This window comes from Mesoplodon densirostris, chromosome 19, assembly GCF_025265405.1.
Source record: "Mesoplodon densirostris isolate mMesDen1 chromosome 19, mMesDen1 primary haplotype, whole genome shotgun sequence".
Taxonomy (NCBI): Eukaryota; Metazoa; Chordata; class Mammalia; order Artiodactyla; family Ziphiidae; genus Mesoplodon; species Mesoplodon densirostris.
Genome location: NC_082679.1, coordinates 51,465,913 through 51,485,733, shown reverse-complemented (window position 1 = coordinate 51,485,733; position 19,821 = coordinate 51,465,913). Strand labels below are relative to the sequence as shown.

General features: G+C 39.0%; 1 protein-coding gene across 1 annotated transcript in view; it reads right to left on the bottom strand.

Annotated features, from left to right (window-relative positions):
• AP1G1 (adaptor related protein complex 1 subunit gamma 1) overlaps positions 1-19,821 on the bottom strand; it is an 80,861-nt gene that overhangs the window by 44,766 nt on the left and 16,274 nt on the right. The window contains exon 2 of the mRNA XM_060083257.1: positions 7,245-7,448. Coding sequence (XP_059939240.1) covers positions 7,245-7,445 — 201 coding nt within the window. The 5' untranslated portion in view covers positions 7,446-7,448. The remainder of the gene's footprint in view (positions 1-7,244; positions 7,449-19,821) is intronic.

Genomic DNA, 19,821 nt, shown 5'->3' with positions numbered 1-19,821 from the left:
AGAAAATCATATGAAAATATAACTCAGTAAATGGAAACAACCTTTTAAAGATAACTTAAATTCATAATGAGCAATTACTGTGCTATCCTATCATACCTGTGATGCCGTAGGAACGTGTTAAGAAGTATGCTCCCTTCTTATCTCTATTCCCCACAAGGGCTGTGCTCTTTCCTGCTGACAGTTATTTTGTATTCTTCACCTACTATCAATTTCTTCCTTAACAACCGCTCTTAATATATTGATACTTGCTTATCCACAGCAACCTTCTCCCTCTCCCCCCACCTACATCCCAAAGGGTTGACCGTGGTAACTCTTTGCTACTCACTGATTTTTTTATATTTATTTTCCAAGTGTTTTGAGACACTGTGGTTTTCCTTTAATTTAGAAAGCTCCTGCTGTGTCCCAACCAATGTGCTAGTCATTCTCACTGATACACAGTTAGGAGGACACATAAAACCAGCATTTGAACATTTATCATAAAATATGATAAGATATATACCGTGACAGTCATGCACAAGCTACTGTGAAAACAAAGTAGGAAGGCCACCCAATTCAGGTTAGAAACTAAGAAAACATCTGAGAAAAGTTTCTATCTCTTTACATAACACTTAGTGGAACAGAAAGAAACCAGTTAGGAGCTTTGCCTCTCTTATCCTGGTTCTAGCTAAGAGACCTAAGTGAGCTATTTCAACAATCCGGGCCTAGTTTCCTTATCACTAAGGTAACTGAGCCACATCATGGAAGACAGTGCCCTAACAGTTGTCCTACACTCCATGTCTTCCAAGGCAAATAGTCCCTAATTCTCTCCAGCTGATCCTTGAATTTTTCTCAGAATATTTTCTCAGCAGAAGCATTTCAGAGAGCCATGAGCAACAAGCCTTAAGGGACTGAAGTTATCAGCCTCCTTTAGAACAAATACAGTGCCTTAAAAATCACTAATCAAAATCACCTGGGAGGGTTCTAAGATTTTTTATATATATATATATATATATGTCACCCCCAGGATATTCTGATGGAGTAGATTTGAGAGAAAGCCTAACAACTTAATTTTTACATACTTTTCCTAAATGACTCAATGCTCCAATTTTCCTAGAATTTCAAAGCAATTTTTAATAGGAGAACTTTACCAAGTTTCTGGCCTTGTTACATTTTTCCGAAGCAAGTACAAATATTGCCTTTTATCAGCATTTAATCTGGTTGCCCTTTAGAAAAAGCTGCACTCGTTTTGTTAGCTTTTAGAACAATTTCTCAAAAGGTCAAATGCACATATACATTTGCTTTTAATTTAACACTGAGCTTTATAATGTGAACAATCATCTTGATGAAGAGATGCAATTAAAATATTGTAAACATTAACAGATCTGCAACTGATTGGTTACTTGTATTTCATTTTAATACTCAGAAATAACTTTCTAGTTTATACACACACACACACACACACACATTTTTGAAGAACAAGATTATAACTGCTTTACCACTAGGTAGCTTGGCAACATAAAATCTATATGGACCAGAGCCTGTTTTTTCACTCTTCTGACATTAACATTCCTACTGTATCCCATTTTTTTTTCTCTTGAGAAAATTTATTATGAAATATTTTACTCAAAAATTTGACCCACCAATGAGCTTTATCAAATCTTAACATTATACCCTATTTATTTTAATAAATTTAATATTACAAATTCAACTGAATACCTCTGAATATTCTGCCTCAATCTGTTCCCTCTCTCTATCCCAGGAGTGACCAAAACTCAAAACTGCTGTTGATCATTGTCATGTCATATGTCCTTAGCTATACACGTAGAGACAATTGTTTTTGAATGTTTTAAACTTTACACAAAGTATCATATTGTATTCCTGCTCTTTTCACTCAACATCTTTTGAGCATTACTCACATCCAGACAAGAAGCTCCAATTCAGTCACATTCATTGCTATAGAGTATCCCACATATGAGTATACTACAACTTACCTATTCTTTTTTTTAATTAATTAATTTATTTTATTTATTTTATTTTTGGCTGCATTGGGTCTTCGTAGCTGCACACGGGCTTTCTCTAGTTGTGGTGAGCGGGGGCTACTCTTCGTTACGGTGCGCAGGCTTCTCATTGCCGTGGCTTCTCTTGTTGTGGAGCACAGACTCTAGGCACGTGGGCTTCAGCAATTGTGTTACACGGGCTCAGTAGTTGTGGAGCACAGACTCTAGGCACGTGGGCTTCAGCAGTTGTGTTACACGGGCTCAGTAGTTGTGGCTCACGGGCTCTAGAGCGCAGGCTCAGTAGTTGTGGCACACAGGCTTAGCTGCTCCGTGGCATGTGGGATCTTCCCAGATCAGGGCTCAAACCCATGTCCCCTGAATTGGCAGGCGGATTCTTAACCACTGCGCCACCAGGGAAGCCCAACTTACCTATTCTTTTTGTGGAGATACAGATTGTTCCCAATGCTTTCCTAACAGAAACAAAACTACAATGAACACTTATAAAACTTTTTTTTTTCTTTTTTTTTTTTTTTTGCGGTACGCGGGCCTCTCACTGTTGTGGCCTCTCCTGTTGCGGAGCACAGGCTCCGGACGCGTGGGCTCAGCGGCCATGGCTCACGGGCCCAGCCACTCCACGGCATGTGGGATCTTCCCAGACCGGGGCACGAACCCGTGTCCCCTGCATCGGCAGGCGGACTTTCAACCACTGCGCCACCAGGGAAGCCCCAAAACATCTCTTTTTAAACAGACAAGGAGGCTTGATCAGATTCAGGTTTATCAGTTTTTCTTTTGTTTTGATTTAGCAAATATAATTCACAGGTGGTGGTATGAACTTTCATCAGGAGGTATATAATTATTTCTGGTGGTTGTCTCTCCTGTGACATTAGCAGCACCGATGATCATCAGGGGTTGCAAAATGGTAATATCCTAATTCTTCCATTCCTTCTTCATTAGCTGGCTTATTCCTCTAAGGAGCAATTCCTCTATATGTACCATTGGATCACCAATAGTTCCTTCAGAAGGACCTTAGCAATAATTCCTTTACAAGGAACTACTGGTAAGGAAAGGCAGGATAAATGTTTGTTTCTTTCCATTTATTTATCAGTGTTCAAAATAATGAGTCAGTTCCCTAGTATCCTCCAAAGATGACCAATGAAGTTTTCAAAAATTTTTAAAATTATTATGAACTCATTGATATAAACTTACTTGGTATGTTTCAACTACAATTATTACTTTTATTAAAAGCTCAAACTTTCTCATTTTGAGGCATGACAGCCTCCTCTTGTGGCTACCATATCCTTTTAAAATGATCTCTGTAGTTTTTCTTGACTTCTGGTAAAGTACAACAGTCCGAGCTTATTTTGTACATTTCCTGCCCCAGATTTGGGACCAGCCATCTTTCTAATGGGCCTGACCCTTTTAGAATAAAAGGGTATTTGGAGACCACAATCTGAGCTTAAGTGTGCTCAAGGCAAGGATGCCTACTATCACCTCTTCTTTTCAATATTGTTCTACATGTATAGTATAGTAAGGAAATAAGAAAATGTTTAAGGATGGAAAAGGAAGGGAACTGCCATCATTTGCAGACAGTATTGCTGACCATATGGAAACAATAGAGTCCACAGGGACTCTTAGGACTAAGTAATGTTGCTAGGCAGATAAATAGACAAAAATCAATTATATTTCTATATACCTATAACATAATTATTAAAAAATTTAAAGAATGCTATTTCCAATAGGAACAAGAGCTCCAAGGAACCTAGCAATAAGCTTCACCAAAGATGTGTAAGACCTTATGGAGAATACTGTAAAACTTTAGAGAACCTAAGGAAGTGAAATGCTGTACTATACTTTATTGATGGAGAGGAAGACTATTGCAGACAGGTAATTGGGTACAGCAGGCCAGGATGGAACTGGGGAGAAACAGAACGCATGCCCAGCCTGGTGAAGGTCCCCAGCCTACTACTACCATGTGAAAATGTGGATCCAGTGTTGCCAAATCCTCTTTCTCAGAGAAACTAGAAATCCAGACTTCCATGAGAAGTTCTTTGATTTTTATACGTAGACAGCAAACTCAAAACAATTTTAAGTACTGTGCAGGACAAACAAAATACATCTGTGAAGAATTTGGGCCCTGAGCCACCATTTTCTACTCCTGCAATCTACCCACTTCTTCAGATATTCAACTTTATTTCTGGGTTGTGTTTAAGCCAGGCACGTGAAAGGTTACACACCCTACAGGAAATCTATCATTGCTTTTGTTGTAAAAATGTTGAGGATATTGTCTCTTACATTACTAAAACAGCCCTAAGTAAAAGACCCAAGAAAGAACATCCCTTTTAGAATTCAGTGCTTTTCCTAAATTTCGTTTGCTGTCCCTTAGGAAATGGTAAAATTGGTAATGTCTGATAGTTTTTTAAGAACAAAACATAAATATTTAACATTTATTAATTTAATTAACCTTTAGAATAACCCTATAAAGTAGTATTACGAATATCCCCATTTTACATATGAGGAAACAAGAAAGGATAATAAGGTTCTTGCTCAAAACCACACAGACAGCAAAGTAACAAAGCCAGTTCACATGGAGGCAGTCTGGTTCCCGCAGCTGAGCTGCCTCCCCAAGAGCAACTACACAGGCCTTGTGTTCTGAATTCTTCCTTCGCCTAACTCTTACCTTCTACTATTCTTTTTCCCTTTTAAATAGATGCTGGTAACATATGCCATCTCAAATCCTTTTTACTGCAAGGCAGGGCTAAAATAATTAATTAACTTAATGCAAATAGCTATTTATAGATTTAAACTCAACACAAAGAATGAATAGGTTTTAGAGTTATACAAGGTTGAGTCACTTAAGTCACTTAAACTCTAAATTTCAGTTTCCTCATCTGTACTATGAGGATACTACCTACCTCATGGGTTTGATTGTAAAATTTAAATAAGACTTTTAAAATATGGTTACTAGAAATTTTTAAATTATACATCTGGCTTATATTTAATTTCTGTTGTACAGTATCATGTTAGATACTGCAGTAAAAAAGAAAAAGAAACAGGTGAAATTAGCTTTAATAATGTATTTTATTCAGCCCAATATATCTAAAATATCATTTCAACATATAATCAGCATATAAATTATTAGTTAGCTATTTTACATCTTTCTTTTGTACTAAGGCTTCTAAATACAGTATGTATTTTACACTTACAGCACATCTTAATTTGTACACTACATATCCATCAGAAATATGTGAACTGTATTTAGATTTCATGAAACTTACAATTGATAAAAGATTCACATACTCAAGTTTTAAAACATTTAAAAGTTTTCCAATAACTGCATCAAGTACCCACCCAAAATTTATTTTCCTTTAATATTCACCTCAGTTGAACTAGCCACATTTCCAAAGACCAGTGGCTACACAGCTAGTGGCTATCATAATGAACAGTGCACATCTAACAAATAAAATGCAATTAAAGGCTGGCAGTTTTTACACATAATTAAATGAAAATGACACTGTGATTCATACATGCAGAAGAGAGAATCTTGATAGGAACCTTTTTATGGGTACATTATAAAGCCAATTCCAATGGGTAGGGTACCAAATTACTGATATCGATAGGGCCGTGACTTATTCAGAGGGAATGTTTGAATTCCCTTATTCCCTTATTCAAACAGAATGAAGGCCTTAAAATGATGACTCCTATTCCCACTCAGAAAAATCTTTTTTTTTAGTACTTTCCTTGAGTGTGAACACTCTCCGCCTAAGACTTAAATGTTTTATCTAATTAAGTTCCAAAACACCTAGACAGACCTGAAAAGCAGTTTTATTTAAACATGTTATAAAAATAAATCTTAGAGATATATATAGAGAAAGCTCCTTTACAAAATGAAATATCACCAAAGTCTATCCTATGATTTTAAATTCAAGAGTTTGTCTTTAAAGTACACCCTTTGGAGTACATAAATCTACTGTTTCCATGATATTAACAGTAGTACTCTCTGAGTGGAAGGATTAGGAGTCTTCCCTTCACTTGACTATCTAACTTAATGAGTCTACTTAAAATCAACCAAAAAGAATATATGAACATCTATTTGCTTTATACTAATTATGTCACGTACTACATGGATAACCACACCTAGATCCATTTCTGATATAGTAAAAGCATGTGACATTTATTTATAGAAGACAGCTGTTGTTTTTGACTGCCTAGTATCTGGTCCTTTCCTCTGATAGTAACACCTCAATTTTCCTTTGGGGAATTAATGTTCTCCCACTCTCAAACATGTATTTCTAGAGCGGCTGATCTCATTTCCTGCCCCCAAATGAGCATAAAAGTAACCCAAGTCAGCCTGGTAAGATTCAATCCCATTACTTTTTAATTTTAACCTAAGGGTGAGGGAATCTCCTTCCACTGAAGTTAATGAGCTGAACAGAAGATAAACTGATGACCATCTTTCCTGATAAATATATCAAAACATTAACAATATTATCTTTGAATAATGCAAATATGGGTAGTATTTTTTTCTACTTGTACCTAATATTGCACATTGTTTCTTTTAACTTTGCAGTCTTTTCCATAAAAAGACTACTTAGCATATAATTAAATTCTTAAGTGAAATAAAATAGCACTCATAAGAATTAAAAAACAACCCACTATACCCTTCTCCCTTACCACATACAAACGTGGAAAGAAGAAAGCACTTATCACCAAGAATATCATGCCCAGACTGGCTGTATGTGTTTGTATGTGGGAGCAAATCAAGAGGCAGACCTGCACAGTGGTTACAGCTATCAAGGAATGAGGTAATTAGGACAAAATCCTTAAATGCTATTACTTGGCAACCATCTAATTTCTTTTACTTAAAAACATCTGTTGGGAGTGTTCCTCATAATATCACTGCACTGAGGAAATAATTAAGAAAACATTTAGCAAACTTTTCTTAAATGTATACTCATTATAGTCCAGGCCCTCTGACAGAACAATCACATTCTACTGGTTAATCCCGGTCAATCTTTAAACTCACTGCCACCATCAAAACATACCCTAATCCACAAAATGAGAGATTCCCAATTGAAAGGAATTGATGGCAATATCATGCCTTCCCAGGTCTGCAGCTTTCTCTCTCAATTCTACCCTCAGTCCATAATAATCAGACTACAAGGACATCAAAAATAGCCTGTCCTCCCCAACAGGAAAGACTGACAATCCCTGACCTATTGACATTAAAATAAGAGTACCCTTGCTAGAAGTGGTCTCAGCCCAGCCTACCTGTCCAAAGTGAGCAGGGTAGCCCAGCATGTGCATATATAGTAATTTTGCCACATTCCGACACCGGTACGTATTGTCTTCTTCTCTAAAAGATGACCGAATTGCAGCACATTCTTTCTGGATCATTTCTCGTTCTTCGGCTTGGGTTCGGGCTGTCCGGATGGTCCGGATCAGCTCCCGCAATCTGATGGGGGCTGGCATCCTCTGGATATAGAAAGACATTAAATAAAGACGTTCACATTTTTTACTACCAAAACCATTCACACAACTTCCCACACACATTTCTGATTTTTAAGAATTTAAAACTTGCTGAGTCCAGTAATACAAAGTTCCTGCAAAGCTATTACATACAAACCCCTCAATTCATTAAACCTCTGGAAAGAACACAAATAAAAATGTTAAGTATTAACTAAAGCAAAATAAGACATAAAATACACCAATGATGTAAAGCCTATCACTAATATCAAACTATCTTAGGAACTAACTCAACCCAAATCTTTAGGCAATCCTTAAATTAAGGAAAGGCCTATGCCTAACCTTTAAGAAGATAGATATTTTCTGCTCAACTGTTGTTAAACTCAACAAAGCTCAACAAAGTATCAGATAAATACTGAATATGATCATAATCAAAGCTCAATTCAACAAAATGAAAGATTAGGAGAAAAGACCAAATATCAGATTTAAACACCTTTCCAAGAAGCATAATCATCTCAGTATCCTAGGTACTCTTTGAAAATGTGATGAGGAAAAAAATAATAAACTGATCCCAGCATACAAAAGTGTCAACTGAAGAAAACGCACAACCTAAGAGCTGAGAACTATGTTTTATTCAGGGCATTACTGACGCCCAGGATACAGCATCTCAGATAGCTCTTCCAAAGAAGTAAGGGAGGAGCCAGGATATACAGGTTTTGCTGTGGAAAAAAAACATGTAGTTGAACATCAAAAAATGACTGCTAATCACAAAAACAGACGTCTCAAGGTAATGATTTTAGTGCTTTTCTACGTATGGGAAGATGCAAGAGTCTGGGCTGACTGAAATCATTCCTTTGATATGCATCTTAACTATCTAGGGCCCATATCCTGTTTTTCTCCATCCAGAATTCCCCTAAAGGTGCACCACGGGGGACAGCTGCAGTGGCTGATGGCTTCACAGCTACAACATCCTTTGTTTACTGAAATGGCAGGTGACAAATTTTTGTCCAGAAGACTACTGGTGTCATATTCTCATGAATATTTTAAAAAATAAATATAATAATAATAACAACAGAGGACCTATAATAGACAAAACAATTTCGAAAATTAAAAAAAAAACCCACAGGTGGAGAATTTGCACTACCTAATTTCAAGAAATACTACAAAGCTACAGTAATCCAGACACTGTGGAACTTAATTTAAGGACAGACACAGAATAATGGAGCAACACAGAAAGTTTAGGAATAGACCTACACGAATATGTTCAACTGATTTTCAACAAAGGGGTCAACAAAGGGGTCAAGGTTATTCAATAGGAGGAAGGATAGTCTTTCAACAAATGGTGCTGGCACAACTGGATATCTACATGAGAAGAAAAATATTAACCCTGGACCCTAACCTCACACAATACACAAAAATTAACTCAAAATGGGACACAGAAGGAAATCTTTGGAAATGTGAGTTAAGCAATCATTTCATACACAAGCAAAAAATACAAAAGAAAAAATTAATAAATCGCATTTTATAAAATTTTTAAACTTTTACCCTTCAAAAGATGTCATTATAAAAACAAGGCAGGCCACAGAAAGAGAAATAATACAATTCCTATCCTACAAAGGACTTGTATTTAGAATATATAGTTCTACAACTCAAAAATAAAACAATCTTACTTAAAAATGGGGAAAAGATTTGAATAGACACTTCTCAAAAGAAGGTATACGAATGGCTGTAAGCCATGTAAAGATGCTAACGTCATCAGCCAGCAGGGAAATGCAAATTAAAACTATAAAGAGATATCATTCCACACCATTAGAATGGCTAAAATTGTAGGCAAAAATATAGAACAAATGAACTTGCACAGACTGCTCATGGGAATGTAAAATGGTTCAAATACTTTGGAAAACAGTTTGGCAACTTCATATAAAGTTAAATATACACTTGGCATATGATTCAGCAAATCCACTCCATATTTACCCAAGAGAAATGAAAATATATATTCTCACCAAGACATGTACACAAATGTTCAAAGAAGCTTCATTTATAATTGCCAAAAACTGGAAACCACCCAAATGTCCATAAACAGGTGAATCATAATCAGTATACCCCTATAAAAGAATACTTCTCAGAATAAAACAGAACCAATACACAACATACAAGAGTTTCAGAAACATTCTGCTGAGCAAAAGAAACAAGAACAAGAGAGTACATGTTGTATGATTTCACTTACATGAAACTCTAAGAAAGACAAGTCTCACCTACAGTGATGGCAAAGAGATCAATGATTACCTGAGGATAAAGATAGGGACTGGATGGACTGGGATGCAGGGAAACCTTCTGGAGTGATAGAAATGGATATATGCACTTCTTGAAATTCACCAAACTGTATACTTAAAATAGTTGCATTTTATTTTATACATATTATACCTCAAAGGTAAGAAAAATGATAGAATTAGATAATCATTACAATCACCTTCAGTACATATTAGCTGTGGAATCCTAAACCAATGATTTTCAATGTTGTTCTAATCTAATATACCAGGAGGATGTCTCACTCCAATCAGTTCACCATGGTATCAATCCTCAAGGTAGGGATAGTACATTAGGAATTTAGAAAAGTTCCCTAGGTATTGATATGCTCTGGTATATTGGACCTCTTAATATTGTGTGTCCTAAACTATGCAAAACTACCTGTATAAGGCTGTTTTGTTACTTTTTAAAAAAAATTATTATTTTATTTATTTATTTTTGGCTGTGTTGGGTCTTCGTTGCTGCGTGCAGGCTTTCTCTAGTTGGGTTGAGCAGGGTCCACTCTTCGTTGCGGTGCGTGGTCTTCTCGTTGCAGTGGCTTCTCTTGTTGCAGAGCACGGGCTCTAGACACGTGGGCTACAGTAGTTGTGGCTCGTGGGCTCTAGCGTGCAGAGCTCAGTAGTTGTGGCGCACGGGCCTAGTTGCTCCGCGGCATGTGGGATCTTCCTGGACCAGGGCTCAAACCCGTGTCCCTTACACTGGCAGGCAAATTCTTAACCACTGTGCCACCAAGGAAGCCCTGTTTTGTTATTTTTTAACAGAACTATTCAAGGGTCTAGCGTTTGTAGTTTACAAAGCACTTTTACATTTATTATCTTCATCATCTCATTTGTCCCTTAGATCATTTTGAAGTAAGGGCAGAAAATCATTATCCCCACTTTGCCTTTGAGGAAACTTGGTCTTAAGGCAACTATTCAACTTGCTTAACGTCACAAAGGCGGTAGCTGACAGAGCTAGCACCTGAACCTGGTATTAAAACTCCAAGAGTTCTTCCCAATACTTCAAAAATAAACATTATATTGGACTTCCCCAGTAGTCCAGTGGTTAAGACTCAGCACTTCCAATGCAGGGGGACATAAGATCCCACATGCCATGCGGTGCGGCCAAAAAAAAATTTTTTTTAATAAATAAATAAACATTATATATACATGAAATTATATGATTGCTAGGATTTGTTTTAAAATACTCCCGGGGGAGGAACTTCCCTGGTAGTCCAGTGGTTAAGAATCCACCTTCCAATGCAGGGGACGTGCGTTCGATCCCTAGTCCAGGAACTAAGCCCATGTGCCACAACTAGAGAGAAGCCCAAGCGCCACAACAAAGAGCCCGCACGCAAAGAAGGATCCCGCATGCCACGATGAAGATCCCAAGTGCCGCAACTAAGACCCAACGCAGCAATAAATTAATAAATAAATATTAAAAAAAAAAAACTCCCGGGGGAAAAAATATTGAGGAAGGAAAATAGGAGAGAAAAATATGCAACAAAATGGGCAAAATATTGATCACTGATGAAGGTATATGATAAATACATGATGGTACATTATATTATTCTCTATTTTCATGTGTATTAGAAATTGTTCATAACCAAAAGCTTTTTAAAAGTCAAAAAGCCTCGACAAACAAGGCATTTCAATCCTTAAAATTTTTCATAAATAATAAAAAATAATAGAGATCTAAATAAAGAACTACTTTTCACAATAACCATAAATACCACGGACTTCAGAATAAAACAAAATTTAAGGGTAAGCAAAACCAACATACTCTATATTCTTTCAACATAGTGAAATATAAGAAAAGCATAAAGCTACTACAGCTCTCAGAGATCAAGAACTAAATATAAAATCAGTTTTCGACTGTCTAAAGTCCAGTCACTGGGGGCTTCCCTGGTGGCACAGTGGTTGAGAGTCCGCCTGCCGATGCAGGGGACACGGGTTCGTGCCCTGGGCCGGGAAGATCCCACATGCCGCGGAGCGGCTGGGCCCGTGAGCCATGGCCGCTGAGCCTGCATGTCTGGAGCCTGTGCTCCGCAACGGGAGAGGCCACAGCAGTGAGAGGCCCGCGTACCGCAAAAAAAAAAAGAAAAATAAATAAATAAATAAAGTCCAGTCACTGTACTTTCTTTCCTTCTTTTTTTTTTTTTTTTTTTAATCTTTTGGCCATTCTGTGCAGATGTGGGAGCTTATTCCCTGACCAGGGATCGAACCCATGCCCCCTGCACTGGAAGCACGGAGTCTTAACCACTGGACTGCCAGGGAAGTCCCTGTACTTTCAAAGAGAATATTATTTATTATCAACCCTAACTTGGTGTATGGGGAACAAGAGAAATCTAAAAATCAATCGAGATCAGTGGTAATACTCTGCTAAGAAATAACTTCTCTCTAGGAAGACCTCAATGATTCTACAGAGCAAACAAAGACTATTAGAAAAAGCCTAAATCTAGTCCCCAAACGTACAGTCCAATGGGAAAAATCACAAAAGTTTAAGCCAGCTGAGAGAAAAACAAGTTACCTGGAGCAATTTCTCAGCTATCAGCCTCAGAATCACAGAAATATAGTTTATTCCACTAGCTTTTTTTTTTTTTTTTGGCCGCACCATGCAGCATGTGGGATCTTAGTTCCCCGACCAGGGATCAAACCTGCGGGCCTTGCACTGGAAGCACAGTCTTAACCACTGGACCACCAGGGAAGTCTCTCTGTTTTTTTTTTATGGAAGAAACTGAGGATGCAGGATGTTAACTACCTCACACAAGGTCACAGAATTAGTTGCTAGCCCGACTCATGTCTCATGATTCCCCCATTCGGCACTCTTCCTCTAATACCAGGCTGCCTCTAGCTTAGAGAAAAGCAGTAATTTTGTTCCCTTGGGCTATGACAACTTACTACTACTTGACTTCTTTATATATCACAGGAAAATATCTTAATAGGTGTCAACTAAAAAAATGCACACAGAAGTTGAGAATTATGTTTCATTCGGGGCATTACTGGAGACTATAGCCAGGGATAGAGCCTCTCAGACAGCTCTGAGGGACTGCTCCAAAGAGGTAACGGAGAAGCCAGGACACATATGAGTTTTTGTGGGAAACAAAACAAAACAAAAAGAAACATGTAGTCAAACATCAAAAGATATTAATCACAGGGCTTCCCTGGTGACGCAGCGGTTGAGAGTCTGCCTGCCGATGCAGGGGACACAGGTTCGTGCCCCGGTCCGGGAAGATCCCACATGCCGTGGAGCGGCTGGGCCCGTGAGCCATGGCCGCTGAGCCTGCGCCTCCAGAGCCTGTGCTCCGCAACGGGAGAGGCCACAACAGTGAGGCCCGAGTACCGTAAAAAAAAAAAAAAAAAAAAAAAAGATGTTAATCACAAAAAACAGACATCTTAAGTTAATGATTTTAGTGCTTTTCTATGTATGGGAAAATACAAGAGTCTAGGTTTACTGAAATCATTCCTTTGATATGCATCTTAACTACTGAGGGCTGGTATCCTGTTTTTCTCCATCCTGAATTCCCTTCAGGGTGCACCACTGGGGGGCTGCAGGGGCAGCAGCGGCCGATGGCTTGATGGCGGCAACACTCTTTGTTTACTGAAATGGCAGGCAACATTTTTTTTTTTGTCCACATAGGCATGAATGAAAAGCAAAAGTTTACTTACATAGTACAGAATTTAGTATATTTCAGAATATATTCTAAGATCAAAACTAAACAAAAAGTTCTGGTTCCAGTGAAGATGGGTATAAACAACACTCCATGGAGACTCCTGCCTCTCTCTCCTCTGAATGCAACTAAAATCCCCAACAAAATGCTTGCCACAGCTACCTGAGGACTCTGAAAAATAAATGACAGCGAGCAGACTGGAGAAAGAGCAGAATTTGAAGTTCCCTCAAGCTGGCAAGAAGCTATCATTTTCCTCCAGTATTGCCCAGCCTGTACCCAAGGGCAGCCCAAAACCCAGAAGTGCTCACTGGGTACAGATAAGGAACTCTAAGAAAAACCCTCTCTTTCTGGTCCAAGGAGCAGGGTAAGAAATACAAAGGACAATGGAGGAAAAGGCTCTCTTTTGTTTAGTTTTGTCCTTCGCTCCACCCATGCCCCTAGGCAATACTGCAACGGTGCAGGCTGTGGCAGAAAAGCAATGGCAGTAACAGCCAGACAGGCACCTAGAAACGGGGAAAGGGAGACTCTTCTCTTCGACCAGAGGAGTGTGATTCTAAGAGCATGGCGTAAATCACTCCCTATCCTCCCACTGCTCGATAAAGGGTGAATTCGCCAAGAAAATACAACAATCCTAATTGCAAATGTATTCGACAATAGTGCTAAAACATATATGAGGCAAAAATTGACGGATATGAAACGAAAAATAAACCACCACTCAATTATAGTTAGAGACTTCAACGTGCTTTCTAAGAACAGAACTATAGACAGAGTATCAGCAAAGGTGTAAAAGACTTGAGTGCCACTGTCAACTAACGGGATCTAACCAATATCTATAGAACACCCCAACCAACAACAACAGAATATACATTCTTCTCAATTACAGAACATTCACCAAAAGAGACCATGTCTTGGGCCATTAAAAAAAAAAAAGGGAATTCCCAGGCGGTCCAGTGGTTAAGAGTTGGTGCTTTCACTGCCGTGGCCGGGGTTCAATCCCTGGTTGGGGAACTGAGATTCCGCAAGCCACGCAGCCAAAAAAAAAAAAAAGTTAATAAATTAAACGAATGGAAATTATACAAAATACGGTCTCTGACTATAAGGGAATTAAACTAGAAATCAGTAACAGAAAGCTAACTGTAAAACTCTGTGTACTTGGAAATTAAACAATACATTCCGAAATAATCCATGGGTAAAAGAGAAAATATCAAGGGAAATTTGTAAATACAGTGAACAAAAACATAAACACACATCAAAATCTGAGTTATACACTAAAGCAGTGCTTAGTGGGAAACACACAGCATTACATGCTTGTATAAGAACAGAAGAAACATGTCAACAATCTGACAATATAAGGTTCTACTTTAAGAAACTAGAGGGAATTCCCTGGCAGTCCAGTGGTTAGGACTCCAAGCTTTCACTGCTGAGGGTATGGGTTCAACCCACGTCATCCGTGGTCAACCCTGGTCGGGGAACTAAGATCCCCTGAGCTGTGTGGCGCAGCAAAAAAAAAACAAGACTAGAAAAATAGCAAACCCAAAAGAACTAGAAAAAAGCAAATAATAATAATTTTTAAAAACCCAGAAATCAATTAAATTAAAAACAAAAAAATATATCAAGTCAACGAAACCAAAACCTGGTTCTTTGAAAAGGCCAATAAAATTGATGAACCTCTGACCAGACGATAAAAGAGAAACAATACAAATTACCAATTATTAGGAATGAAAGAGGGGATATCACCACAAACATTAAAAGGATAATTAGGTAATAGTATGAACAACTCAATGCACACCACACCTGGACATCCATATGCCAAAAAAATGAACCTTGACCTAAATTTCACACCTATTAACTCAAAATGGATCATAGATCTAAATGTAAAACATACAACTATAAAAATTTGAAGAAAATATAGGAGAAAACCTTCATGACCTGGGGTTAGGCAGAATTCTTAGACATTATACCAAAGGCACAACCCAAGTTTTAGAAGCAAATATAGGAGAAAACCTTCATGACCTGGGGTTAGGCAGAATTCTTAGACATTATACCAAAGGCACAACCCATAAAAGAAAAAAATGATAAAACTGTACTTTTTTTTTCATAAAAAGTACAAACTTTTGTGCTATGAAAACACTACTAAGAAAATGAAAAGACAAGTTACAGAGACTGGGATATTTGCAAATCACATATCAATAAAGGACATGTATGTATTCAGAACATATAAAGAACTCTTTGCGGTACGTGGGCCTCTCACTGTCGCGGCCTCTCCCGTTGCGGAGCACAGACTCCGGACGCGCAGGCCCAGCGGCCACGGCTCACAGGCCCAGCCGCTCCGCGGCATGTGGGATCCTCCAGGACCGGGGCACGAATCCGCATCCCCTGCATCGGCAGGCGGACTCTCAACCACTGCGCCACCAGGGAAGCCCTTAAGAACTCTTAAAAACACAACAGTTAAAACAAACCAACCCAATTTTTTAAAACAGGCAAAAGATTAAAATGGATACTTTACCAAAAAGGTGTAAGGATAATAAATAAGCATATTTAAAAGATGCCCAACTACATTAGGCATTAGAGAAATACAAATTAAAACCACAGTAAGATACTTCTACACACCTATTAGAATGGCTAAACCACCAAGTGCTGGGGAGGATGCAGAGCAAATAGAACTCTCATACACCGCTGGAGGGGATGCAAAATGGTACTGCCATTCCGGAAAACAGTTTGACAGTTTCTTATGAACTTAAAACATATGCTTACCATACGACCCAGCAATCCCACAACTTGGAATTTATCATAGAAAAATGAAAACTTTTGTTCACACAAAAACCTATACATGAATTTTTATAGCAGCTCTGTTCATAATTGCCAAAAACTGGAAATAAAATGCGGTAAATCCATAAAAATGGAACACTGTGTAGCAATTTAAAAGGGAACAAACTGTTGCTACATGGCATTACACAGCTCTAAGGTATTATGCCTAATGAAAGAAAACTGTCTCAGAAAAGGTTACATATTGAATGATTCCATTTATATGAAATTCTCAAGAAGACAAAACTATAATGATGGAGAACAGATCAATGGTTGCCAGAGGTTACGGTTGGGGAGACTAAAAAGGGACAGCCTGTGGAAGTTTTTCTGAGATGATAGAACTGTATGCTAATTGTGGTGGTTATTACATAAATCTATACATGTATTAAAGTTCACAGGACTGTACACTCCAAAAAAGGTCGATTTTACTGTATGTTAGCTAAAAAATTAGAGTTTTTAAAAAGTAAACAAAAAAGCCTTCAATTGAACAATTTAGACCTATTTGACCAGGTATAGTAATATAGACTTGGGATATTAAGTAGGCTAGTGAGAAAGTTACTAATTGTTCCAACCTGCTTTAAGACACATTTAACCACTAATAAAACAAAACTGTTCAGCCTATAAAAGATAATAGCAAACCCTTATTTAAGGGGTGGCTGAAGGCAGGTCTCACCTGAAAGATGAAGTCATGTTCTTTGCCAGCAAAGTAGGGATGGGTGACAGGGAACTAAAAGGGGCTCTACTGAGCTAACCCCCATGAAGGTGTCAAGCTGTCTAGAAAGGAGTTCCGGAGTGGCATGTTGAAACGTAGTGCTTTCCAAACACAGGCAGGTCAGAAAAGGTGCCTGTTAAGCCTGTTAAGCTATATCCCTTTTGGACTTCTAAACAGGTGAACTGAGACTAAAAGAGAGGATAACGCTTTAATTACGTGGAGAGGGACAATGACAAATCTTTGAGAACTTGTATTTCTCTTTATTTCTATCTTAGGGCTTCTCTGGTGGCTCAGTGGTTAAGAATCCGCCTGCCAATGCAGGGGACACGGGTTCAAGCCCTGGTCCTGGAAGATCCCACATGCCGCGGAGCAACTAAGCCTGTGCGCCACAACTACTGAGCCTGCGCTCTAGAGCTCGTGAGCCACAACTACTGAGCCCGCATGCCACAACTACTGAAGCCTGCACGCCTATAGCCTGTGCTCCGCAACAAGAGAAGCCATCATAATGAGAAGTTCGCGCACCACAACGAAGAGTAGCCCCCGCTCCCCGCAACTAGAGAAAACCCGCGTGCAGCAACAAAGACACAACACAGCCAAACATAAATAAACAAAACTATATTTCTACCTTAGATATGTAAGAAAGTCTATGCTAAAATTCCAGCCATTTCAAATCCTGCAAAAGAGAAAATCAAAAAGCTTGCGTTTGGTCTTCCCTGGTGGTGCAGTGGTTGAGAGTCTGCCTGCCAATGCAGGGGACACGGGTTCGAGCCCTAGTCTAGGAGGATCCTACATGCCACGGAGCAACTAGGCCCATGAGCCACAACTACTGAGCCTGCGCGTCTGGAGCTTGTGCTCCACAACAAGAGAGGCCGTGACAGTGAGAGGCCCGCGCACCGCGATGAAGAGTGGCCCCCGCTCGCCGCAACTAGAGAAAGCCCATGCACAGAAACGAAGACCCAACACAGCCAAAAAAAAAAAAAAAAAAAAAATCTTGCGTCTATGTTTTGGCCAAAGCACTGAAAGGAGGGAGGCACACCACAGGAACTATGCATTGGAAGTAGTAGCAATTAAAGTCAAAGAACTAACAAATGGAAGGAAAAATCACTGTGCTACAGAATTGGGCCTAGTAAGCTAGCCTCTCCGCTGGCCTCCTCCCCAAGTCTTCTTACATTAATAAACCTTAGAGATTATGGTTTTATATTCTGAATGAAGATTTTGAATGACAAAGTTCTTAAATCTTTCAAATACATACTCTTAACATGTTGAATATCCCTCAGACACAGTTTCTACAAAGAACATATTTAAAAGAAATGTTAGCACCAAAACAATAAAAGAAAGATCCTAATAATCAACCACCATTGTTGGCCAAGTTACCTAGGGCAAAGCCGCTTGACTTCTCCAAGCCTCTGTTCCATCAACTAAAAAATAAGGGTATCGAATCAACTTTAAAAATCTGTGGGGGACTTCCCTGGTGGTGCAGTGGTTAAGAATCTGCCTGCCAACGCAGGGGACATGGGTCAGAGCCCTGGTCCGGGAAGATCCCACATGCTGCAGAGCAACTAAGCCCATGTGCCACAACTACTGAGCCTGTGCTCTAGAGCCCATGAGCCACAACTATTGAGCCCACATGCTGCAACTACTAAAGCTGCCTAGAGCCCGTGCTCCGCAACAAGAGAAGCCACCACAATGAGAAGCCCGCACACTTAGCTTCTCATTGTGTGTGGCACACTTTGCCACACACAATGGGGCAAAGAACAGTAGCCCCATTCGCCACAACTAGAGAAAGCACGCATGCAGCAATGAAGACCCAATGCAGCCAAAAATAAATTAAAAAAAAAAAGAGCTGTTGGAGAAAATTCACAGCTCTTTCAAAAAAATATCTATGAGAACAAATATTTGATGATCACATTACATATCATCCTATTCTCAGTTTGTCAATTTTAAAAGTATCATTATTTAGAAATCAAAGGTACTCCCTTCATTTGACTGCTTGTACAGTCAAAGCATCTGTACAAGCATCTCTGTACAAGGAAAAATTAAACTAAACCAAACTTTAATAAGAAACAAAATATCACATACTACACTTAACTGAAATACAGCCATTAAGTTTGAGAATCTTAAATTCAGAAAGCAGCAGGATCAAGGTCTTTAATCAGAAAATGAAAATGAAAATGAAAAAGAAACAAAAAGTTTAACAGTTCAGGGCCCATTCAGCCCAGGACTACAGTTATAAAACAGAGAATACAACATCATAAATGACATCAACATTAGCATCATTTAAATCCATTTCAAAATGGAAAGGGAGAATGTAAAAACTTTGGAATCAGAAGTTAGCTACATGCACCTCTTCTTTTTCCTTCTTTGTTCAATTCAATTAGTCACACTACCCCAGAGATGACCTAAGTAACACGTAAGGGAAACACGTTATACCAGTAAGTGCCAATCACTCATTCAACAAATATTTGCTGAGCATTCTCTATGCCAGGCATTGCAGTAGGTGCTGGGGACTGGCAAGGACACAGTCTCTGTCCTTAAGATCTCAGTCTACTGAGGAAAACAGATTTTTACATTCCAGCCGCACAACAAAAAGCAGAAATTGCTAATCAGGGCTTCCCTCGTGGCGCAGTGGTTGAGAGTCCGCCTGCCGATGCAGGGGACGCGGGTTCGTGCCCTGGTCTGGGAGGATCCCGCATGCCGCGGAGCGGCTGGGTCTGTGAGCCATGGCTGCTGAGCCTGCGCATCCAGAGCCTGTGCTCCGCAGCGGGAGGGGCCACAACAGTGGGAGGCCCGCGTACCGCAAAAAAAAAAAAAATAAATAAAATAAAATAAAAAGCAGAAATTGCTAATCAATGACAGAACAGAAAATTGTATTTATGATAAGCCAAATTTTGTCATGGCCAAACTAACTC